Source organism: Canis lupus, chromosome 29 (genome assembly GCF_048164855.1).
Source record: "Canis lupus baileyi chromosome 29, mCanLup2.hap1, whole genome shotgun sequence".
NCBI classification, from domain to species: domain Eukaryota; kingdom Metazoa; phylum Chordata; class Mammalia; order Carnivora; family Canidae; genus Canis; species Canis lupus.
The window spans coordinates 23,943,158-23,970,252 of NC_132866.1; the positions used below are offsets into that span (position 1 = coordinate 23,943,158).

Genomic DNA, 27,095 nt, shown 5'->3' on the forward strand with positions numbered 1-27,095 from the left:
CAATAGATATTACCCCAAAATAGAAGATTCGCTATTATATTCATAAAGTAGCTAGAACAAATATTCAAAATTATCAAAGAAACACAGAAGCAGAAAATCAAGGAAAACAGGGCAGCCCCGGTGGCACAGCGGTTTAGCGCCGTCTGCAGCCCAGGGTGTGATTCTGGGGACCCGGGACCGAGTCCCATGTTGGGCTCCCTGCATGGAGCCTGCTTCTCCCTCTGCCTGTGTCTCTGCCTCTCTCTCTCTCTCTGAATAAATAAATAAATCTGTAAAAAAAAAAAAAAAAAAAAAAAAAAGCAAGGAAAACATCTTTAAAAAGAAGCAATATTAACTAAAAACTAAGCATACACTGTCAGAATTAAGACATATCAGATTGATCAATGCAAAAGGCCAGTATCACCTGCGAGAAGGAAAGGACTCGTTAGCTACTGCTGGCTGAACAACACACATCTGTACCTGCTGTATGTGCAGTTGTTCATGCATAATCCACTGACATGCTTTTCCTTTATTTTAAACTTAGCCAATTGATAGTTGCAAATAATAGCATTTCATCTCCATTTATTTGGTGGTTGATGAAATTGCATGTTTTTCTCAAGACTATTGGCCTTTCGCATTATTTGGGGCATTGTTATTCCATGCTTCCCATTGCTCTCATGGTTTACAAAAAAAAAATCTTAAAACAGCCTTCGAGGCCCTTCGAGGCCCTGTGGGATCTAGTGCCCTAGGTGTTCATGTGGTTATCTCTAAACTCTGCATCTAGGTCTCACTTACTCCTTCCTTCTCATCTCCCTAATATTAGGGTACTCTGTGCCCTAGTGTTTGCATTGTTCCTCATTTCTGTCTGTACTTACTCCCTGGGTCACTTCAATTTTGCAATTCAAAAATAATGACTATATGCTGACATCCTTCCAACTTAATATCCTCAGCCCTGGCCTCCCCATTACCTCTGCTCCTAAAGCCAGCTTCAAATCTTTACTTATTCACCCCATGCCGTGGGGATCAAGAAATTATAGGGCCCAACACACCTGGCTCTATGTCCCCTTCTGACTGCTGACTTCTGCCACCCTCTCCTAGATCACTACACACCAAATGAGTTCTTTTCAGGTCATCCTAAATGAAACAGCAATACCAACAGACACCTAACATTCACATTCTTCATGAATTTTCAGCCAGAGCATTATCATCATCTGATATATTTTGTAGATAGACAGATGACAGTACAAGATAGATAGAAAGATAGAGAGCAACATTTACATACCATTGTTTTGGCACTTTACAGACGTAATTAACAAATAGAATCTGCCCAGCAACCCATGAAGTGAGTACCGTAATTATTCCCTTTTTATAGATGAGTCAAATAAATGTAGTATAGCTCAAGGTCACCCACCTGAAGTGTGGCCAACTGAGGTCAGAATAAATATGGGCTATTGGATTCCAAACTACAGGGTCTCAACCACTACTCTTTACAGTCTTTCATATCTCTGTCTATATGGAAATGTATCTTACATATACATTTTCCCTGTAAATATAAACACCACTTGGGCAGGAACTTTATTATGTTCACTGTCTTAACCTCATCTCTTAGAACAGGGGCCTGAAATGTAGCAGGCAATCAATAAAACTTTATTGACTAATGGGAACTCCTATCTCTTTCAAACAAAATAAAAATTGATGCTTATTAAAGAAAAAACTTCTAATGGCTGTCAGTCTAATAATAATAAAAGATATTTCGTAATAGAAAAAAAATCTGGATGTCTGCCGGCAGAATTACAGAAAACTTTATGCAATAAAAGGAAAAATGAATTTTAAGAAATCTGAACATTTTAAATTCTAAGTCATGTTTCCCAGAAACGATTCTGCCATGTTCATCATTATATGCAGTATTAGCATTAAGTAAAGGGCAATCGGATTGGTAAATTCATAAATCATCTTTGTGCTTCTACCATGAAAAAATTAAATACAGTTAAAGAAATAATAAAGCCTTAGCCTGGGACCATGGCAATGGGAATGGAATGAAAGGAAACATTTGAGAAATGACTAAGGGTGATAATTGCAGGGGCTTGGATTCACTAAATCTGGTAGAGGGTAGTGCCACCAGTGTGTCAGGTTCAAGGAGGACATGCTGATTTTATTTTAGCTGTGGAACATCCAAGTAGAGATATCAAGATGACTATTAGACATAAAGAACTGTAGTATAGGGCAGAGGTCACAACTCCCTGACTTGAGAGTCATTAGAACATGGCGAGGGGGGTGTCTGGGTGGCTCAGTCAGTTAAGGGTCTGCCTTTGGCTCAGGTTATGATCTTGGGTCCTGGATCGAGCCCCATTGGGCTCCCTGCTCAGTGGGAAGTCTGTCTCTTCTTCTCCATCTGCCTCTCTACTCTCCTCCTCTCAAATAAATAAAAAAGAACATGGAGATGGTACTTAAGACCATAGGATCTCCCAGACAGTGAGTGCTAGGGACAGAGAGAAGCAGGCCAAGGGCCGAAGCTAGAGAAAACCCAAGAATTGTACCTAAAACTGTTTATTTTGCATGTACATGTTCAATAATTACTCATGAATAAGGAAATAATAGTGCCAATGACCTCCCAAGATTTTTTTAATGATAAATTTATTTTTTATTGGTGTTCAATTTGCCAACATACAGAATAACACCCAGTGCTCATCCCGTCAAGTGCCCCCCTCAGTGCCCGTCACCCATTCACCCCCACCCCCCGCCCTCCTCCCTTTCCATCACCCCTAGTTCATTTCCCAGAGTTAGGAGTCTTTATGTTCTGTCTCCCTTTCTGATATTTCCTACCCATTTCTTCTCCCTTCCCTTCCATTCCCTTTCACTATTATTTATATTCCCCAAATGAATGAGACCATATAATGTTTGTCCTTCTCCAATTGACTCATTTCACTCAGCATAATACCCTCGAGTTCCATCCACGTTGAAGAAAATGGTGGGTATTTGTCATTTCTAATGGCTGAGTAATATTCCATTGTATACATAAACCACAACTTCTTTATCCATTCATCTTTTGATGGACACTGAGGCTCCTTCCACAGTTTTGACCTCCCAAGATTTAGGGGAAAAAAAATTCTGAGATTCTGGCTTTTACTTAAACTAAGAAACATGGATTTTTCTCAAGCCGCAAAGACTTTTCTTTCCCTTCCTTCTTCAAGCTGGTTTTTAAGTGGCTAGCTCAAGACTTCAAAAGTCTACGCAACTAATTTTTAAAAAGAAGTAACTCCTCCATCTACAATCTATCAATACAATAAGTAGTCACTGAGCACCCTGGATTTGCAAAGGCTTCTTGTCAGGGCCAAGAATGAGAAGTAAAATGTGTGTATAAAATATTGTCCCTATCCTAAGAGGGTATAAAGTGCAAGTTAGAAAGAAAACAAATCCACTAAGATTTAAGTAATGATTCCTAATAGTCCATGCACTAGAGGAGAGGCAGACAAAAACAGATGCCCTTGCAGCTGCCCTTGCCCTTCCTTCAGAGGAAGTGAGGCACACCCAACACAGGGGAAGTGAGGCTGATCTGGACTGAAACACTGGGAGTGGAGCAGAGAAAGTCATTCTGGAGCTTAGGTCTGAGCAAACTCTAGGAGATTCCAAATATCAAGGGTCCTCTAGGAAACAGTGTGCAAAGGAACTGACAACAGAAGAGTGGAAGGCAGAGTGGGGGAAATGAAGGCTGCTGCCAAAGGTCAAGTTCGATTTCTCTCTCTCTCTCTCTCTCTCTCTCTCTCACACACACACACACACACACACACACACACACTCTAAGTCACTTGATGGAATATCACCCTTTGTTTTTCCTCATTTTTACTCTTCTTAGCATCTCCTTCCAGTGAAACTCAACACCTAATACAAGGCTTCCCTTGCCTATCTATAAATAAGTCACACCTAGTTTTCTCTGTGACTCAGAGTTCTTGGGAGCATAGGATTTTGGACTTGGGATATATCAGGGAGTAGTCAGCACTGAAAAGGGAGGCCAAAATTTAGTGAGTTCTAGATTTTTTTTTAGAAAGAAAATCCTAGACCTGCCTCATTTCTTGGGGATTCTCATTCCCATGTTAGACAGGCCACTTTGGACAGAAATGGAAAGGAACTTAAATTATAAGTTTAATCTAATTATATCTTAATTATATAAGATAAATTACTTAAAGTCAGATCCCACTGGAGATGTGGTTCTAAGTAACCTCCAAACACTAGCCCAATGCTGGTCATTTTAATACCCCTTTGGTATAATAAGACAGCAACCCAACTGAGGGTTCAGGGGGCCACTGAAGATCCCTGTACATGACAGTGACCCATAACACCTTCACCTTTCACCAGACGTCTCATCCCCCCACAGAGAACAGATCGCCAAAGCAAAGGAGAGCCCACACCCCAGCTCTTCACAACTGTGGGAAGGCCGCCTTCATTTTCCCAACTTCACCTAAGCCTCCCCTCTCAACCACTGACTGCATTTTCCGGACTCACCTGAATGAAGATATATTCATCCTGAACAACCAGGGAACTGATGTCAATGGAGCGGGCAAAAGGCCCACTCCGAGTGGTCTCGGCGCATTCTTGGATCCTGCAGGTGAGGTAGTGAGCATCTGAAATGGGAGAGCAACACTTAAACACATGGGGAAATGTTCACAAAGCTCTCATCAGCACCCAAGGCTCTGCCTCATAGGAAACCAATGATGCAGTTTAAAACAATGAGATTTCATTCGTGTTCACAAAACTTGTAATATATTTTTTTTTAAAGGCAATATCTAGATGAGGCAAGGGAGTGCGGAAAGAGTTAATCTTACATCCTGTGTCAAAGGGGGTAAACTGGTGTAGCTTTCTGGAAGAACAAATCGGAAATATCTACCAGAATTTTAAATGCGCATATCTTACATCAGCTATTCTAATGCAAGCAATGTCTTCTAGAGAAATACTCAAATATTCTCCCAAAGAGTCAAGGGCAAAGATGCTCATTGTGGCATTGTTCATAGTAGTGAAAAATCAGAAAAAGGCTAAATGTCCCTGAATATTTCAATAAACCAAGGTGCCCATATTACAGAGTGCTAGTTGCAATTAAAAGAACTAAGTAGATACAGACACATTACATGATTTCTCTAAGATTTCTGTTCCTTTTCAAATAACCTTTGACAAAGTATTTGCCAGTATAATAGTAGCATTTTTTTCATGTCCCAAAAAGCCTTGTCTTTATAAATGTATAGGTTTGTGCCACTGTACACAGAAAAAAAAAAGTTTTTAAAAATATTTATTTATGTATGTATGTATGTATGTATGTATGTATGTATGTATTTTGGAGAAAGAGAGCATGAACAGGGGGAGGGGCAGAAAGAGAAAGAATCTCAAACAGATTCCATGCTGAGTAGGGAGCCCGATGCAGGGCTTGATCTCACAGCCCCGAGATCATAACCTTAACTGAAATCAAGAGTTGGATGCTTAACCAACTGAGCCACCCAGGCACCCTTGTGCATAAAGGAACCCATACAAATTAGCTATGATTACTTGCAGGGGAAAAGAATGGACTGGAGGAGAAAGTGTTAAAGTGGGATCTTTGCTTTTTATACAATATACATCTTTATTATTTTTGCCATAAGAATGTATTCACCTATTACTTGTATAAAATCTATAAAACTTGTATCATTACTTGTCAAATCTTCTGAAGATCTCAGTAGGTGAACAGCCCCTCAAGCTACCCAGGAACATGATGGCAGGAGCTGTAGCTGAATGGGAAAATCTTTGACTATAAAATGCACTTTGATTCTGACCTGAGGGTCATCCAAGAAAGACAATCCACTCAGTTATTTGCTCCTTAAGCAAAAAGTACAGGTAAGTCTCTGTAAAGAAATCTGTGTGCACACTGGCTTTCAAAATGGTTTTAACTGAACAGTATTTAAAAAGTGTAAGCTGCCAAAATGAAAAGTTAGGAATTATTTTGATATTAAAAGCAGAGGAGTCTTTGTTATCACCCAAAACCACATACATTATGACATGTATCTAATGGGACTGTTCCCTGGAATGTGCACCCAGGTGTGCATAGATGTCATGGGCTCCAGCAGAGGAGCTCACAGGCAGTGGAGATAAAGGCAAAAGTCTTAACTAAGCAAAAATTTATAACAATTGAGTTTAAAACACAAGTACTTAAAATTATTCCCGTTTTTCCTTAATTAATTAATTTACCAATGGTTTCAATGAGTCTCGTGCACACAAAACATACTGGGAATTGCTCAGGTACTAGGGAAACAGCAGTGAGTGAGACAGATCTTCGATTCAAGAGGACCTGCTTGGGATCCCTGGGTGGCGCAGCGGTTTGGCGCCTGCCTTTGGCCCAGGGCGCGATCCTGGAGACCCGGGATCGAATCCCACGTCGGGCTCCCGGTGCAAGGGGCCTGCTTCTCCCTCTGCCTGTGTCTCTGCCTCTCTCTCTCTCTCTGTGACTATCATAAATAAATAAAAAAAAAATTTTAAAAAAAAGAGGACCTGCTGCCTAGGAGGTGACTCACATTATCTGTGGCTAGCTATTTCACACATTTATTTATAAACATTATGCTCATTTAATAAAGAAACATAGTTGGGTAAGAAATGAATTCATTATGTGCTATATTCCTGCTTCCTGAACATCCATAGCTGAACAGTCTATTTTTGTTGGCATTCTTACTTGGAGCATGTCAAACACCAACATCCTTCTCTCCGTCAGCATTCGTATCATCTGCCCACAAGCACAAGCCTCTTCACTCTTTTTACTTTTTTAAGATTTTATTTGTTTATTCATGAGAGACACACAGAGAGAAGCAGAGACACAGGCAGAGGGAGAAGCAGGGTCCCCATGGGGAACCTGATGCGGGACTTGATCCCAGGACCCTGGGATCACGACCTGAGCCGAAGGCAGATGCTCAACCACTGAGCCACTCATGTGGCCCCTTCCGGTTTTCTTGCCTCCAGGTGCCAAATAACCCAGCCAGTTCCTAGCCCTGACAATGCTGCTCCTGAAGTGCTTCCAGAGTCTCTCCCCTTCTCTCCACAAGCCCTGCCACCAGCCTGGGACGAGTGCTGCCCATCTGTGTGGCTTGTTGCATCTACCTCACCACTGGCCTGAATGTGTGGGATGGACCCAAAACTGGACAGGCCCAAGGCAAGGAGCCAGAGTCATCTTTAAAACTGCAATCTGAGCTTCTCTCTCCTGGCTTCCAAACAGTTCTGAGTGCCCTGGGACAAAGCCCAGACATCCTCCTGTAGAACAGAAGGCTTTTTACAAGAAGCTTAATAAAATCAAATGCCTAAGGAGCAAGACAAATAATGTGTAGGGGTAAAATGAACTGAGTGAGTATGGCAAATGGCAGCTGGCACATGGCCTCGGGGTCGGGGATCACTGTGGAGTGGTGGGGACTACAGCAAAATGGTTGACACAGGGCTCTTCAAGGAGAAACTGCTCACTGTCCAGCTTGATGTGTAGGAATAAGAGATTTGGTGTTTTGTAATCAATCTAACTGTCCCTACTTTTTTAGGTGTGAAATTGTCTGATTTTTTAAAAAATTGATGGCTAGGGGCCCGTGGGTGGCTCAGTCGGTTAAGCATCCAACTCTTGATTTCAGCTCAGGTTCTGATCTCAGAGTCATGGGATGGAGCCCTACATCTGCAGTCATGCCCAGCAGGGAGTCTACTTGTCCCTCTCCCTCTGCTCCTCCCTCGCCTGTGTGTGTGTGTGCTCGCCCTCTCTCTCAAATAAATACAATCTTTTTTAAAATGATGGCTATTTTAAATTTAAAACAGGGTACAGGCCAAACACTGTAAAGCCAAACAAGTCTACAACCAAACAAGCCCCAGGAGCCACTCATTTCCCATCTCTATTCTGTAACTTGGTTCCCACCTACCTCTCCAGAGAAGACATAAACCCTCTTCCCACTCTTTCCTGACCCATAAGCAAGACCAGCTTGTTCACCATTCTGTAAGTAGGGCCCGCCTGTGCCTTCCTCCCTTTGTCTCTGTTTGCAGAGAAAGCCAAGAGTGGGCTGGCTTTCCACTGCTGGCTGAGAGGGCAAGGGAAGGCAAGGAGCCCAGGCTGTGCCGTGCAGCCTGTGGCCTGCCCACTAGGAATACTCTTGGATCCACAAAGCCTTAGTAATTTTCTCCTAGAATAAGGCACTAAAACCCAGGGAAAAGCTGTAGTAAATACATATAAAGAAACCACAAGTGTTGACAAGACAACCTGCCTCCTTATTGCCAGCCAGTGTCTCAGAAAACTCCTTATACAGCTAATCAAAGGTACACACAGGAGGACATCTGTTTGTCCCCCCACACAGGCTCATTTTCCCCTGTCTATTTACTATTCACTCTCACATTTGGACACTTTGAAAAAAAAAGAATCAAGTGTATTTAAGGCCACCCCAAACAAAATCAAAACCTACCTAAACTTTGGCCCACAGCAGGTGAGCTATTCTGCCAAACTCATCCTACTTTTTGGCTCTCCCCCTGCTTGCAACTGCCCAGCATGGAATGAAAGGTCCAATTTAACAGGAAAGCAGCTCTAAAATGAATTTTTCAAATCCACTTAAAATTCAGGGGCCTTGTAGTCTTTAGCTGGACTCAGACATTAGAAGTCTCAATTCTTTTAAATTGTTTAAAACATAGTGACATGATAGTAAGTACTATGACACCCACTGCCTGGTGACAACCCAGAATGGGGGAGATGGGGGGAGTAAATTACCAGGCAGACCTGGCCACCAGATGGAAGTGACTGAGGGTGACAAAGGACTCTAGGTGTCAAAGGTGAGCAGAGGACACCAAGGAACTCACATTTCTGAAAGCTCTCAAATTTGGGCTTTGGACATTATCCTGAAATGAGGCCAAATACAGTCATGGAGATTCGAAGATGAAACTGAAAGACATTTGTCATTTAACTTGAATCCCAAACGAGGCTTCTAACACCTGTGGTCCTTTTATTTTCCTTTAATAATACCAGATGTCTGATAAAATGGCAGAGGTCTGGCTCTTGAGTATAGCATAGTGTTTAAGAGCAAGGCCTCTGAAGCTAGAATGGACTGAATTCAAGTCCTGAACCCACTACTTGCTGATCACCCTTAACTAAGTAGCACAGCTCTTCATCTGTGAAATGTTCATGAGTTAGCATTTTCCTCCAAGGACTGTGATCAGGATTAAATAAGATTATGTACGAAAAATGCTTTAACACATTGTTAGATACATTTTAAAAGATTAGTATATGTTACCTCTTTGTTGTTATGAAAAGAGAAGGAAATTTACCACTCAGTATCTCTCATACCTTCAAATAATAAAACTAATGTTCGATTTGACTATGGAGAATTAAAGCACCATACTACAGGTCCTACTAGTAAAGTCATATTCCAAATTTATATCACTGTTTAATTTATTGAAGTGCTTTGGGTGTGCAGACAAAAAAACAGAAAACAAAATATGTTTCAGCTGGAATAACCAAGGAGGACCTAGTGGAGGTGGCAACTTCTGTATTTAACCAAGATGGAGTAGTCCATGAGAAAGGAATTCCTAGAAAGGGAGTGAAAACTACAATGATCTTTTATATAGGCAAAGCTCATGTAAGGCACGGTATAATCACATGTTAATGGATTAAGTTTGATTAATCCATATTCTCAAACTTTTATTTTCTATCTTTTTCTTTGAAACGTTCTCAAATGAAAAACTAGAAAGACCAGATTGAATGAAGAACTCATTTGGATATCTCTGTAAGAAAATTAGAGAGTGATTTCCCCTGTGGTTGAGAGTCAATCATTACCCTGATGATGAATGTATTTCTAAATGTCAAACGTCTTCCTAATGCATTTCGAAGAGCTGGTGTAGTCACTGCTCCACTTAGAAAAGCCAAAAGTCAAAGGCTTTGTGCCCCGCAGTGTGAATAGAAGGATCTACTCAGTAACTTTCAAAATATCTAGCCCTGTTTGAATTAGCTCTAGCACTAGCAGACCCCTTAGCGAAGGGCATCTCCCTAGGGCACCCAGCCTTGATGCCTTCCCACATAGCAGATGTTGGGCCAAAGGTCTCACACAGAGAGAAGGGGTGGTCTTTAACTGATTCATTCATTTTTGTATTGGGTCAAGGTGTACAGTGATACTGTGGGTATCAGGCACTCCCTGAAGTTCAGCAAGTAGAGAACATTCTCAGAAGAATCCAAGACCAGTGAGGGACATGGGATATTCACAAGTGAACGTTGCCTTGGGTTCTGCACTGGACAAAGGAAGATCTGAGAACTGGGGAATATGCACAGAGAGAATGAAGGAGATAATGTGGCATCCTTAGCCTTCTTTTCTTCCTAAGGAACTATATTTTTGCCAGGAGTTCTGTAGGGCCTAGGGAGGCAGCCTCTAACTGCACCCATCCAGCAAGGCAAGCTTCTCTTTCATCTACATCCAGTATTTCTTTCTCTGTCAAACTTTTCCAAGTGTCACCTCCTTAGAAACAGGAATAAAGTCTTAGTCATTTTTGTTTGTCTCCCAAGCTAACTTTACAAAGCCCCAATAAATGCTAGTTAATTGAGTTACATTAAAAACATACATTTTTTTGTTATGTTGAATGATCCTGTGACTTGTAAAGGTTTGCCTTTGAGAGTACTAAATATTCAAACTATCCTAGCCATCTGGCCTCTTGCCACCTCAGAGAAAGAAACTTTCCATAATTCACTCAACTCCTATCCCTTTAGGTAATACATATGTTGTCAAAATTTGAAAAAGTACATTAAAATTGTGAACAAAAAGCAAATCATCTTCTTAGGTCTTCTCTTAGAGAAATACTCAGGAGTTATTTATTTTGAATAATAATATTAACTCTGTGATACAAATAAGTAAAAACCAACAGATTCCAGGAAACTTTAAAAAGTTATTTGGCTTCCATAAGCCTCCTTTTCCTTGATTTAGGAGTGGGGCTAACCTGTGTGCAGGACATCACACTGCTGCAAATGCCTATACAGCTCTCGAGACCTAGTAGGTACCAAAACCAAATCAAATAATTTAAAAAGTTAGCTTCCATTCCTGCCTAATTATGCTTATGGATGTAGAGTTTTTGTGAAACTTCTAATTGCCCAAAGGAGAATTCTAGTGTCTCCTGCTTTCTTAAGGCACAGGGGGATTCTGGTAGTTATAGATATTTACAAGTCACAGTGATCTTGAGTATCTTAGGATTCTTGATACGGCATTCAGGACTCCTTTCACTCCAATTGCCAAATAAACTGACCCTGACTGAATATGATGACTAGGTGATGATGATAGTGATAATGACAATGATGAATAGATGATAATAGTGATGATGACAGTGATGATGACAATGATGATAATGATGACTAGATGATGATGAGGATGATGATGAGAGTGATGAGGACAATGATGATAATGACAATGATAATGGTGATAACTGACAATGATGATGATAATAGCAGTGATGACAATAATGACAATGATGATCACAGATATGACAATGATGACAATAATGACATGACAATGATGACAATGATGCTAGAATGATGACAGTGAGACAATAATGATGATGACAATGACAATGATTACAATGATGATGAGTATGATGATGATGATGAAAACAATAAGAAGTAACATTTTTTGAATGTGCACTCTGGCTTCCAGTATTGCAGGAGCTACATGTATTAACTGATTTAATTCTGGCAACAATCCAATAAGAAGTTAAAATTATTATCATCCACATTTCATAGATGAGGAAACTGAGGCACAACAAGTGATTTGCCTGAGTTTCACAGCTTCCAGGAAATGACAGAGCTGGGATTGATATGCAGGCATATTGACACCAGAACCAACTAACCCAACCATTATGTATTTGAACCATGGAAGAAAAGTCAGTCTGAGAATTAGATCGGAATCCATGTTCTTGTTCAGTCATTGTCCCTGGTTATCTATGTGACAGTGGGAAAATTGTTACACATTTTAGTGCTTTTTTTGAAACTGATTCAATTTTTCTATTTCAACTTAAAAAAAAAGAAAATCCTGAAACCTCTTATTAAAGATAATTCTATATTCTCAATACAAAAAGTGTATTTTAGTGTATCTGCTCTAGTTGAATGGATGTCAAGAGTTCTGCAATCCTGCTGACTTAACCCCACACTCCATCCCCATCTTGGCCTCTGAATTCTTAGAACACTGCTAGAGCTTGGAGTTAGACAGTTTAAGATTACTGAACTAGTCAATAATCCAAGGCTCTTTAAGAGTCAATATTCTGTGTGTCTAGAACCCAAAGTTTAGGCAGTAGTATTAATAGTTTTGCCTTGTGTGCCAAGCCCATTTGATTACTTATGACTCCCTGGAGTCTATTAAGAAATGCTGGACTTTATCTTGGCTCAGTGAGAAAGTGCAGTGATTGATTAATGACAGGTAAAGGTGGCACCAGGACAAGAAATTGTGGCATATGTGCTACAGGTTTTGATTCTAGAAATATCAAGAGTGCCTAGATGTCAAAAACTTTCTGCCTATATCCAGGTTCACTTATTACAACGTCACTATGATATGTCCAGATAGTTTATGCTTGAAAATTTCTAATGAAGAGAAACTTATTATTTCATACAGTAGCCCTTGCCATTCTGGGATACTCTTTTTTTTAAAGATTTTATTTACTTACTTGCTTACTTATTTATTTATAGAGCACAAGAAAAAGGAGGAACAGAGGGACAAAGAGAATCTCTAGCAGACTCCACACTGAGTGCTGAGTCCAATGTAGGGCTTGATCTCACAACCCTGAGAGCAAATGAAGAATCAGACAATTAACTAACTGAGCTACTCAAGTGCCCCTTGAGGTACTCTTAATTGTTCACTGAACTGAGATCTAACTCACTGTGAATCTTACTCTACAATAACACCTGTTAGCCCATTGATGAAAAAACTAATAACTAATAAAAATGTTTCTTATATTTGTTAGTTTTTTTCAAGTATATAAAGCACTGAAAGATAAACAATCACAGAAAGGTTAAGAAAATTCTCCAAGGGGGACACCTGGGTGGCTCAGCAGTTGAGTGTCTGCCTTTGGCTCAGGGTGTGATCCCAGGATTGGGAGATCAAATCTCACATGGGGCTTCCTGTAGGGAGCCTGCTTCTCTCTCTGCTTATGTTTCTGCCTCTCTCTCTCTGTGTCTCTCATGAATAAATAAACAAAATCTTAAAAAAAGAGAAAGTTCTCCAAGGTCTAATAGCTTCTAGGTGACTGAGTTAATTCTTCAACTCAACCCTTATGGCACCAAGATGATGCTCTTTCTATTGACACCCAATTCTTTTGGATGGAGGATGCTAACAAAGGTGTTACTGTGGAGTAAAATTTGCAGTGAGTCAGGTCTCAGTTCAGTGAACAATTAAGAGTACCCAGGGAGAGCCTGGGTGGCTCAGGGGTTGAGTGTGTCGGTCTTTGGCTTAGGGCATGATCCTGGAGTCCTGGGGTCGAGTCCCACATTGGGCTCCCTGCATGGAGCCTGCTTCTCCCTTTGCCTATGTCTCTGCCTCTCTCTTTCTGTGTTTCTCATGAATAAATAAATAAAATCTTTTTAAAAAAAGAGTACCCCAAGGAGCACCTAGGTAGCTCAGTTGGTTAAGAGTATGTCAGAGAGGGGGTAATGGTAGGGAGAATTCACAGGGGACATTCTAAGAAAAATGATTTCCAGAAGACAATGGGAGAAAAAGTCATTTGAATCCAGAACTGCGTGGCAGAAATTGGTTTCACACATTGTTAACCAAACTAGCTGGCTTTGCCTTGATGAAGCCCTGCCAGGCCAACAGCTAATTCAGTGGCTTCAGCTTAATCTGGAAGTCTGACTTCCAAAAAGAAGGAATAAGACTGGGCTAGAGTGAAGACTCCTACATCAAAACAAGAACAGAGACTAGTTTTACTGGGTTATATCTGGTGTGTGGGATCCAGATTGAGAGAAAGGATGGCTGATGTCACATACGGTACAGAAAAGCCACCCTCTGTGCTGCTCACCTGCAGTCCCTCTAGTTTAGAGTAGTGCTGTCCAACGGACATACAATGTGAGCTGCAAATAACCTTTACTAAAAAGTCAATAGAAAAGTGAAATTAATTGTAACATAGTTTAATAACCCCAAATATCCAAAATATAATGATTTCACATAGAATCAATATAAAAATTATTAATAAGCTATTTTCCATCCTTTAATTCATAGCATGTCTTTGAAACCTGGTATGTGTTTTGCACACATGCCACACCTCAATCTGGACAGCACATTTCAAGTACTCAGGAACCCCTTGTGATAAGGTGGCTGCCACACTGGCCAGCACAAGTCCCCATCCCTCTTTCTACCATCCTCCTGGGGAAATCCAACTCATCTTGCACAAGATGTGATGAGCACTGAGTGTTATACACAACTGATGAATTATTGAACACTACGTCTGAAACTTGTGATGCACTATATGTTGGCTAATTGAATTTAAATAAAAATTTTTATTAAAAAATGAAAATCCAACTCATCTCCCAAGATGAAACTTAACCACAGCCTCTTTTGTGTGGCCCTCAGTCTCCTTGGCTGTTGGGATATCCTACCTTTGGGTTCCTGTAGCACTTTCTTCATGAGATCAGAAATCAGTGGCTTTCAGCACATTATATCACAGTAACAATCTGTGTATCTATCTGCGCTCCCCTCTCCTGTGTGCTTCTCAGTCCTAGCTGTGTCCTATTTAACTGTATATCCCTCACAACTTCGCATAGTGCAGTTCTGATCAGAGTGGGGTCCACAGACCAGCCATCACCTGGGAGCTTATCAGTATATGGAATGTGTGTTTTAACAAACTCTCCAGATGGTTCATATGCATGCTACATTTGGGGAAGCTCAGATCTGGTGAAGTGGTTTTCAGCCCTGCTTGCATTTTAGAACCACTAGGACAATTTTATAAAGGACCAATGTCCAGGACCACCCTCCCCGTGTTGTGTGTGTGTGTGTGTGTATTCTCCCAGTGATTATAACTAATGCTAGGTTTTGAGAACCACTGTCTTCTATATGTGGGAAGTGCTCCATTTCAGTGGATTGAATGTAAGAGAGTGAATAAATAGGAAACACACATTTCTACAATGTTATTTGTATGAATGCCCACATCCCTGTCTTGCTCTGGGGACTACACAGAGTAACATTTAATTGTTGTTTCATAACCATATCTTGTTTCTATTCTCAGAACATCCTTATGGGTTTCAAACCATTTTTTTCTACTACTTATGAACCTCTCCCTCTCATCTCAACATATAACATGGTTTTAGACACATGGAAGTTATCTTGACTTGGAAAACACTTATAATGAGCTATGATTTATTGTGATTTTTGTCTTGAGAGGCAAAGGGAAAGAAAGGTGGCAAACAAAGACGTGCTTGCCCTCCTTATATGTTCTCACTGTTCCAGCCCTGTGATAGCCCAGTTTCTGCATTTTTCACAGCAGGGTAATTCCAGACTCCAACACTAAGGCTCTTTCTTCACACTTATGAGGATATAACTATGTTGTGCTGTAATCCCAGCACTATCTGAGGTCAGGGATCCCTAAAGCAGTGTTTGTGAGTGGGCTACCTGGATGAGAATCATGTTGGGAGCGTGCTTAGCAATACATAGACTCCTTAGAGCAGACCATCTAACCCAAAACCTCTGGGGTGGATCCCAGGAATCAGGGAACAGGTTGCCAGAGGATCATGAATGCTAGAAGTTGAGAGAAATGGCCATAGGAACTATGCTGCTGTGGAAAGAAACAGAGAATGGAATTTTACTGCTCAAAGCACCTTTGAGGGTAATTTGCAAAACAGTAATTGGCAGATCCAGAAACTGGGGTAAATGGCCTGAAATAGGCTGATGAAGGAACAGGCTCTCCAACATGGGAAAAAAAAAAAAAAAAAGGTAGAATAACAAAGGAAAGTCAGAGGAGGGAAAAGTAACAATTATCTAAGCTCTACTAGTTCTTGTAAGATTCTCAGAGAATTATTTTCCTTTTAAACATATGAATCACAAAACAAAAGGGCTAGAAAATCTAAGTTTCAACTGGCTTCAAATATATCAAATATAAAGAAGTAATCTCTCCTGTGAGTTCCTAACATGTCTTGTGTATAACTACGACAAGGCTATTCAGGAACTGCGGGTCATTCATCTGCTTATTCCCTTTTAGAATACAGACTTTGGGGGCAGAGACCATGTTTTATTCCCTCTTTATATCTCTAGAAATCCATGTCATGATTAGCATCCAGTAGATGCTCAGAAAATATCCTCTAAAAGAATTAGTAAGAAAAATGAGTAAATTATTAATTCTGTTTCATTTTACAATGAGGGGACAGCAACCTCAGGAATTTTAGTTGATTCCTGGAAACACAGCCTCTCAGTGAAAAAAAAAAAACTGGAATTAAGATCTAGGTTTCTATTCTCCCAGTTTGTTTGCCTATAAATATCTGAAAGACCATTTCTTGGGTGCCTGGGTGGCTCAGTCAGTTAAGTGTCTGCCTTTGGCTCAGGTCATGATCCTGGGGTCCTAGGATTGAGCCTGTATCAGGCTCCCTGTTCAGTAGGGAATCTGCTTCTCCTTCTCCCTCCTCCCTCCTTCTCCACTCATGCTCTCTCACTTTCTCTCTCTCTCAAATAAATAAATAAAACCTTAAGAAAATAAAATAAGAAAGACCATTTCTCCCTGCTCCTCAAAAGGGTAAACATAAGTTGCAAATATGGCCCCCAAAGAGACAGAGCTGGAGGGATGGTAGTGATTCTGGTGCCTACCCCCACTCCAGGACTGTCTAACCCTCTGCCAGGGCTTGGAGAGTGTGCTCCTTCCAGCACTCTGCTGAGGCCCATCTCCCTGCCTTGGCAGTTAGAAAGTACAAGATACCTCAGCGAGCACAGAGTGACCAGGCAAGAAAAGATCAGGACACAGAGCTGCAAGTGACTAATAAGCGTCTCTGACCAATGCACTATTCCTTAGGGAATACAGGGTGCAGGATGTCACTGGTCTCATCACAGATGCCACCCTCTGTTCCTCTTCCCTGTCCCAATTAAGGAGGTCAAACACAAACCAGCCCCCTTCTCTATCTCGTGAGTCAGGAGCCAAGTGGGGCAGGATGAGGGACTTAGGGAAACATAGCAAAGCTGCCTTGTGCTCCAGAGATGGAGACATAGCAGTATCAGGAGAAATGCTCAGTGTTGTGGTCTAAATAAGCTGGAATGGGTGCTAGCTTTTCCTCTAGCAGCTGCTTATAGCTTAAACATGAAACATAAACAGAAGAGGCAGAGAGAAAGGAACTTGAAACAACCAAGTGATATTGTCTAGTACAATCCGTACCTAAGGTCACAGCTGGGGAAATCACAATTGTAACTTTCCATTATAAAGGTAAAAATGGCCTTTGATGCGTGATGTCCAATGTGGATCACGGCTCAGGGAGCTACCTAACCATTCCTTCACAGGACCTCCCCAGCATACCTTTACTAGCCTTTTGTCCCTCTATCTTTGACAGCCATGGACCATAATCAAACCACTCTTCATGGGTGAACACTAGGCACATGTGAGGTTCTCCTCTCTATCAGAATGTTCTGATAAATTCTTTCTAATCTTTGAAGTGCCAGATTTAACAGTTTTGTCTTTCTGAGAAGTTTCCCCCAACTTTCTGAGACTATTAGCCATACTCCCATTTGTAACTCAACATATTTTCAAGTCTATGAATGTTCCTGTCAGATTGTGCTAGAATTACTCAAATCCTTATCTGTTTCCCCAGCTAGTCTACAACTTCCCTGAGGTAATGATAATACCACATTCACCTCTATGTCCCCTCAGTGACCAGAATATGCAGATTTTAAATAAATGCTGGTTGAATAAAAGAAGAAATAAGTGGATCAAGAAGTTAAGTAATTAATCATGAAAGATAAGAACTAGAAGCCAAGAACTGTGTATTCTAGTTTTCCCTCACTATAAGTTATATTAATATAAGTTTAAAAATATTTATTTATTTAAGTAATCTCTATATCCAATGTGGGGTTTGAACTCGTGACCCTAAGATCAAGAGTTGCATGCTCTTCCAACTAAGCCAGCTAGGCACCATTAAAAAAAAAAATATATATATATATATATAATACTAATATAATATTAGTATTATTAGTATTAGTATTATTTTTCAATATGAACTTCTTTCAATTAATACACAGCAATTTTTTGGCTTATAGTTCTAAAGTGTTAATAGATATATGGATTTATGCAACCACCACCATAGTCAGGTAGTCAAATATTTACATTACTCTGAAAAATTCCATCATGCTGCTTTCCTGTGAAATATTTTCCCCACCCTGGAAACCACTGATCTATTTCTCTATTGTTATAGTTTTGTCTTTTCCATGTGATCATATAAATGGAATCATATAGTATGTAACCTTTTGAGACTAACATATTTCACTAATTATAATGCCTCTGAAATTCATCTATGTTCTCTTACAGATGTAGCATAGCTTGTTTATCTATCCATCCATTCAAGGATATTTAGGTTATTTCCAGTTTTGGATGATTATTAATAAATCTGCTACAGACATTTGTGTACAGGTTTTTGTGTGAATATAACATTTCTCTAGGGTAAATATGAAGGAGAGAGATAGCTGAATCATAAGGCATATGTAACTTTATGAGAAATTGCCAAAATGTTTTTCCGGAATTATTGTACTATTTTGTATCCCCACCAGGAATATATGAGAGTCCCAATAGCTTTGCATCCTTGCCAGTACTTGGTATTACCAGTATTATATATTTTAGCAATTCTGATAGGTATGCATTGGTATCTTATTATGGTTTTAATTTGCATTTTCCTAATATCTAATGATGTGAGCATCATTATATGTGCTTATTTGTCATTCTTACGTCTACTTTGGAAAGTGGTCTATTTAAATTTTTGCCTATTTTTTTTTAATTGGGATGTTTCTTATTGCTGTTGAAAGTCCCTTATATGCTATGGCCATAAGTCCTTTGTTAAATATACAATTTGTGAAAGATGAATGGATAAAGAAGATGTGGTTTATGTATACAATGGAATATTACTCAGCCATTAGAAATGACAAATACCCACCATTTGCTTCAACGTGGATGGAACTGGAGGGTATTATGCTGAGTGAAATGAGTCAATCGGAGAAGGACAAACATTATATGTTCTCATTCATTTGGGGAATACAAATAATAGTGAAAGGGAATAGAAGGGAAGGGAGAAGAAATGGGTAGGAAATATCAGAAAGGGAGACAGAACATAAGGACTCCTAACTCTGGGAAATGAACTAGGGGTGGTGGAAGGGGAGGAGGGCGGGGGGTGGGGGTGAATGGGTGACAGGCACTGAGGGGGGCACTTGACGGGATGAGCACTGGGTGTTATTCTGTATGTTGGCAAATTGAACACTAATAAAAAATAAATTTATTATTAAAAAAATATATATATGCAATTTGCAAATATGCTCTCCTTGTGTCTTCATTGTGCCTTCAGCAGAGCAAATGCCTTTAATTTTGGTGAAGTCTATTTATCAATTCTTTATTTTGTCAATTTTTCTCTTGGCGCCAACTTATGGTCATGGAGATTTTCTTCTACATTTCTCTATATGTCTTATAATTTTATATTTTACATGTAGGAATATGATCCATTTTTGAATTAAATTTGTATAGTTGCAAATCATAGATTGAATTTCACTTTTCCCCCATATGGCTGCCCAATTTTTTCCAACACCTTTTGTTAAAAATAGCATCTTTTCTCCACTGAATTTGTGCCTACTTATTAGTTCTAGGAGCTTTTTATTTTTGTATATTTCTTGGGATATTCTACATTGACAATTGTGTCAATGAGGATAATAATAGTTTTATTTTTTCCTTTGCAATCTGTATGAAGTACATTTGCATTTTATTTTTCTTCCTTTATTGCATAGGCTAGGACTTTGGGCATGATGTTGAATATGTTGGTAAGAGTCAATAAACTTCTTTTGCTTCTTTAGAACTCTTATAGGGAAAGCATTCAGTATCTCATCATTAAATATGATGTTAACTGTAGGTCTTTTGTAGACATCTTTTGTTGGATGTTCCCTTCTACTTCTAGAGTATTAAGAGTTTTGTGCTATAGTCTTTATTCTGTTACTAGCTAGCTGCACGAATTTGGGCAAATTTTAGTTCAGACTACCACATCAGAAAAAAGGAAATAAAATACATGCTGTGTCTTTTTGTGATGATTAGAGGATGAAGATGGGTGTGTATGTGTGATTTATAAGTAAGAAAGTTCTCACTACATAGCACAAAAGTATCATGCATTGCATTAGGATCTGTAAAATACAACATTTCCAGGTTAATGCAGCCATGTTATATGCATCTTCTAAATAAACATGGGTTGGACCCAACTCACTAAGTTTAAAGAAGATTAGCTATTGAAAAATTGATTTTAAAAAAATTGAGGAAAGGGAACATAATCTATATATATATATATATATGTATACACACACATACACTATACTTTAACCTCAGTGTGGCACATGACATTTATCCCTATTATAGTTCTGTCTTTCTTTGATTCTTGATAATGGGCCAGAAACTATGCTATGTGTTTTACATTTTTAATCTCATAAAATTTTGCAGCAGTCCTGCACCACAGGCCTTATCCAAATTTGGATCAGAATTTTTAAGCTTTCAGAAAATAGGTTTAAGCTTAATGTAAGAAATTACCTTAATAAAACAAAACATAGGAGTTGCCCAGCAGTAGAAAAGGATGTGTCTAATTAAGCCTGAAGTCAGGGGACCTGAGGAGACACTGTCAGAAATTTTCAGGAAGGGATTCCTACACTAAGTAGGAAGTCAGGCAGTCCTACAAGGTTTTACCAACTCTAAAATACTACAACCAGCATAGATCACATCTAAGGCATAAAAAGGTTTACATGGGAAATAATGCCAAGGCAAGAATTGTACCAAAAACTGGTCTGTGGTCATCTTAGAGCTTCTATCTTCTCTCCTGCTGCTGCTCTGCTTGCTCCTTCACATCCCTATATCTCACTCTTCCCCCAGTTTCTTTCTCAGCAGTAAGAGTCAGATAATATAATTTTGAACCCAAGCTTCACTACCCATGATCAGTGAATTTGAATATGTGGTATTATTTTCCTAAATCTTTTTTCTAAGATTTATGTATTTATTTTAAAGAGAGAGAAAGAACATGAGTGAGTGGGAGGGGCAGAGGGAGAGGGAGAGAGAGAATCTCAAGCACACTCCCACTGAGTGAAGAGACTTGATCTCATGACCCTGAGATCACAACCTGAGCCAAGACCAAGAGTGAGACATGCAACCAACTGAGCCACCCAGGTGCCCCTATTTTTCTAAATCTTAAATAGCTCTTCTTGTTAAAAAACTTTTTTTTTTTTTAAGAGTGTGGACCATCCCACCTCCTTGCCTGCTTTAGAGACTTACATTTAAGGATCAAATAACAGAAATTATAACACAGAAAAAGAAAGAGAGACAAAAATTGAGTATTCAGCAGCCAGGCATATAACAACAGTTGCTGGCTATCTTCTAACCCTTTTACAAAATAAAAAAAAGCAAATGAAATATTCCCCAAAATGCATGTTTCTGGCATGTACCTGTGTTTGGTATCAAAAACAGTAGGTTTCTCTTGGACAAAGCACATGCAGTTTTAGTTAATGTATCTGGAAAGATACTCCAACACTCACAGCCAGGTTAAAACTGAACCTCTTTACATTTGTATGTTGTAGAATTTCTATAACATCCCTCTCCACTTGGTCAGCCTATAACTCTATGAGGTGGACAGGGCAAGGATGAATAAGTATTCTCAGACAATGCAGGGATTTAGCACAGAGATCAGAGGACATTTCCCCAGACCCTATGGTTGGTGGGTAGCAGAATCCAAGACCCCAACTCATAATCAGGCACCTGTTCTTCTGCATTCCCCCATCACTACTGTTTCCATAGATTATTTGGCTCTACTGTTGATTGATGCTGATTACATTTTTATCTATTTCACATTGATCACATATTTTCACATATTTCATATATTTTAAGTTGATTTTAAGCTGATTTTTTTGAGTAGAGAACAGCCTTATAGTAATATGATCAACTCTGGGAAAAAAATGCTTAAAATGGTGCAAAATGATACATCATCAGTCAAATTCCATGCAAGATGTATGCAGGTGCACAATGTACAAAGGGATCACGTGTTCAAGATCCTGGGATTCTACTGCTTGTTTGTAGAACAATATAGGTTTGCTCACCACTATATCTGCAGGGCCTAAAACAATGCCTGGCACACAGGGTCCACCCCTACATATTTATCGAATGAATGAATAAACAGGTTTGAAAAAAATTGCTTTTTTGGTAAGCTTGACTATAAGAAGGGTTCATTTTTAAAGCTGGCAGCCCCTGCAACTCACCCTGTGAATGCAAAATACCGTGATGAGCTATAGCCATCCCTATTCGAATTACACTGAAGATGCCAGGAAATTACTAACAGGAGCCTCAAAATTCATCACATTAACTCACATCCCCAGAAAATTCATTACTGAGGGTTTATTTCCATGAAACATCTCCCTTGGGACCAGAGGCCTCTCCCCCTACTCTGGGAAATAGGATGGATATGGCAGTAATGGAGCTCAGGGCTTTTCATCTTCTCAAGCCATTAAAATGCAAATTGGGGGCGGAGAGAGACCTGCAGGCAGATCTCCTCTGGCCTAGGCTGGCGTGTCAGCACTCACATCCGTCTGCAGTCCGCACCTCCATGTGCACCAGGTCTGCCTCCTTATCCAGTCCAGCCACCGACCTGGGGAAGGAAGGAGACACAGAAGCTCAGTGACCACATGGACAGCAGGTGACAAAGTGGGAAAGCATTCAGGGATGATTGTTACTCAGAAAGCCACTTTCTCAAGAGAGGACCCACGGAGTCTGGCCACTGAGCCTGGCAATTCAGCAGTCACCTGTAATGCTCACAACTCATGAGTCCTGGTATGGTGTCAGGGAGTCAGGGACTCTCACAAAAAACCATAAAGGAGTCTAGAGTCCACAGTGATATAGGTCTAAACCTCTGTCCTCACCTTTTTCCACCACATGGCACTTAAGTTCCCTCTTCCTCACCATCTTCCTTCTTCTCCCACCACTGACCCTCCCATCTTGCCACACCTGATTCCTTCTGGCACTTTGTCCCACTCCGCCCTCCTGCTGGGACTGCTCTATTCCTTACCCTGTTCTGTCCTCTGGGGAGAGTGGTTTAGCCTCCACTCTGGCTGTTTGCGTCAGGGCACTGTTGTCCTCCTGAGTTTGAGGCTGTCTGCCCTTCCTCCCACATGCCCGGAAAACAAAGAATGTCTGGTGACAAACATTTGAAATCTCGTCTGACAAGAACAAAATTCTCCCAGTGATCAGGGTGGGAAACCTTAAGGGTCTATGGCCAAGAGCCAAAAGAAGGATGGCTGAGAATCCTGACAAACTAATTGTTGTGGGCCTCCGACCTCACACACCTAAAGCCCAGGCAGCCATCTCTTATGTGAGATATCCAGGTCAGAAGATGACCCAAAAAGTCAGCTAAAAGAGGCAACACAGACATTAAAACATTCATACTGAAGAGATCACATAATCCACTCTCTTGGCAAGCTCTTACAGTCTATTTACTCTTGTTTTAAATATCCTTCTAAGAGGGGCTTTCTGGTTTTCCAGTCTTCAAGAGGTAAGAAGTGGCAAGTTAGAAAGAAAAAGTAGAATTTAAAACAGTGAGAATCAACAGCTGATACCCAGACAGCAAGAAAATAGAAAAATCTATGAAAAACAGACCTAAGAACTCAAAACCCAATCTTCCACACCATAAATCTCTATACTTCTCCCTGGCCCCGAGGCCATTACTACATTAGAGCAGAGTTCAGTATCTGACACCTCTGCTGAGGGAAGGAAGGCGTAGAAAACAGGCAGCAGGGGGCACATGGCATCAATGCCCTCTCTTTATGAAACTGGGTTGCAAATGATAGATGTTAGGAAAAACAAAGTGATTTTTAAAAATTTTTTATTTATTTATGATAGTCACAGAGAGAGAGAGAGAGAGAGAGAGAGAGAGAGGCAGAGACACAGGCAGAGGGAAAAGCAGGCTCCATGTACCGGGAGCCCGATGTGGGACTTGATCCCGGGTCTCCAGGATCGCGCCCTGGGCCAAAGGCAGGCGCTAAACCGCTGCGCCACCCAGGGATCCCCAAAGTGATTTTTATTTGTCCAAATAAAATGATATTTTGAATGGCTAAAACCTGTTACTTAAAAAGCTCATTTATGATCATTGAAATACTACATTTTAGTTTTTGCTCCCCTGAGTTGATCTTCAGGGCAAACCCCTAAGGCTTGAGAGCAGAATGAGAGCAGGTATCACTAGTTAGGTTTGACTGCATGGAAAACCAAGACACAGGAATGTTGCTGTTTGTCTAAGGTCACACAGGGACAAGACAAGAACTAGGGAGATTTACCGACTCCTCAGCCAAGAACAATTCCTCTCATCACTTCTCGGCCTTTTGGCTAAGATCAAGTGAAGAACAATTCCTCTCCATTTGGCTCATCTCCCTTTTGTTTGCCATGTCCTTCATATCACTGGTCTCCCTGTCCCCCTTTCTTCTCCAGCTAACTCTAACCCTTTCTTCAAAGCTCACCCTGCTAACGCTTCCAACAGCCCTTTCACCCTTCATCTTGCTGAAGAGTCCTGTATCTGATTCCATAGCATCTTTACCTTAGTGGTTTTCAAACTTGGCTACTCAGGAGAGCCACTGGAGGAGCTCTGATATATCTAGATGCTTGAGCCCCTCCCCAGACCCATGAAGTCAAAACCTTTGGGGATAAGATGAAAGCATCAGTATTTTTTTAAAGCTCCCAAGTGATCTCCATGTATAGCCAAATGTTTGAACCACTGCTTTGCATGGCTCAATCACATCACTCACGCCATTTAACTTGTCTTCTGTACTTGGATATAAACTTTAACAAAGTAGGATCCTGTCTATTTATCTTGGAATCCCTGGCACTTATGTGCCTTGTGTGTGTGTGTGTGTGTGTGTGTGTGTATCGGGGGCTACCAATGTGTTTATTAATATATTATTGAATTAATAAACACCCAGGCTCCTATGATAATGCCAAAATTTCAATGTGAAACTCACTTGAGGTCAGACCCACAGAGGGCTGAGGGCACCAGAATGGACTTTATGGACTTCTGCTGTGTTTCAGTCTCCTTTTTCTTTGTAAGTAAGTTGGTATTGTCAGGATAAGAGGATTCTCAGGTATTACTCTTCTATCCTCCTCCAAGATCAATGGCAGGGTAGAATGTGCAGAATTGCAACCATAAACAACTAAGCCTAACTCTGATTATCAAGTGCTATGCTCTAGAACATATAGAGCTGAAAGAAATGCAAACACCACCAAAACAAACAAACAAACAAACAAACAAACAAAAAAACCAAACCAGAAACTATTCCCTCATCCAGGATTCCTCATTCCCTTCTATCTATATAAAATCTTATATAGATTTTAAGGTTGAAATTATGAATCAAGTCCTCCTGGAAGCCTTCCCTGGTCATTCTAGCTCATGCTGATTTCCCTCCTTTGGACTTCTACAGAATTCAGAATCCAGATCATATATCTGCTAGCATTTTTATTTTTATTGTTTGTTTCCCTAGAGTGGACAATGGTTCACTACCTTAATTGGCTATCTTAATACCCCTCTAACCCTTCCATCTTTTAAAGACCTCTTCTACCCAACAAGTCATGTGCTTTGTCCAGGGAGGTCAATCACAGTAGCCAATCCATCTGAACCCCTAGGATGGTATATGATCCGGCATGATCATGACATATCTTTGCTATGGTGATTGAGACATCCCAGGACAATACAGAGGACTTCCTTGGGATTTATCTAACTGGAGCTGGTAGGAAAGAACTGCCTTTCCTCTCTATTCACCAGGTCAAAATTGTTGAGAGAATTGTTTCCAGCCTGTTAGGAAGAATAGGTCTAAAGGAATGATGTGGATATAATACAGAAAGAACTGGCATTGTGACAAGGAGTCTCACAGAGACAGGGAGGAGAAACAGTGATATGAGGATAGTGGCTGAGACAAAGATAGACAGACAGAAAGACAGAGATTTAGAAAGAAACAGAGATAATAGACCAAAATGGAAGGACTGGAGACTCCTAAGCTCCCTTCCTCCCATGCACACACTGAATGCATAGCTATATACAGAGCAATTCTCTCTGAAAGATAACCAGAAACTAGCTGAGTGACTCCTATGCATTGGATGAATGAGAAAACACCTACATCAAAATAGGTAGAAAAGACTGAGACACACTCTTACCATGAACACCTCCCCCCTCACCCATACAGTGCCACACATCCAGGAGGGAACCTCCAACTGCCAGCTTCTTACTTAGGAGCAAAGGGTTTGGTCTCCACATCTAGCTTCACAACTTTTAAGGCCTACACCAGAGGAATGGGTCCCTAAAACGCCTAGCTCTGAAAGCCAATGGGGCCTGTGCCCCACCAGGCTGTAGCAAATGAAGAGGCAATTCTTCATGGTGCTCGAGTGATCCCTGCAGGGACTGCCCCAGGGCTCAATACACATTCTCCCCATCTTTCCCTTAGAGGGCTTTATCTGCAGACTTTATAAACTGCTGCCTAAGGGCTAGGCTTCTAATTTAGCAGGCTTCAAGGAGCTGATTATGATCCTCCCCCGAGAGGATCACCTTTCCAATCTTGTCTCTGTAGCCCACTCCAAGTGGCCAGTAGCTCTTTGGAAGGAGCTGTGCACATGACCCCACTCCAGCTTTAAGGGCTGCTGCCCAGGGGATGGTTCCCAACATTGCCCAAGAGGGCTTCATTTAGGAGTCCCAGAGGACTATAGCAATCAAAGAAGAGTTCTTCACCATCTACTTCCCCAAGGTTCAGTGCAGAGGCAACAAGCTAAAAACACCTATCTCCCAGTCTCTCCCCAAAAAGTGTTTATCTGCATACATTAAAAGCTACTGCCTGAGGGCCCAGCTTCTAATTTAGCAGATATCTGGGGGCTATCCACAATCCTCCTCATGGACTGGGGAAGCTGACAGACACTTCCCCACCAGCCTG

At 40.6% G+C, this 27,095-nt stretch overlaps 1 protein-coding gene across 2 annotated transcripts in view; it reads right to left on the reverse strand.

The window, feature by feature from the left end:
* Positions 1–27,095, reverse strand: part of SORCS3 (sortilin related VPS10 domain containing receptor 3) — a 579,951-nt gene that overhangs the window by 133,226 nt on the left and 419,630 nt on the right. For both annotated transcript variants that reach the window (XM_072805399.1, XM_072805400.1), the window contains exons 6-7: positions 22,722–22,786; positions 4,480–4,598 (exon numbers count right to left, since the gene is read on the reverse strand). In XM_072805399.1, the coding sequence (XP_072661500.1) occupies positions 4,480–4,598; positions 22,722–22,786 (184 nt within the window). The remainder of the gene's footprint in view (positions 1–4,479; positions 4,599–22,721; positions 22,787–27,095) is intronic.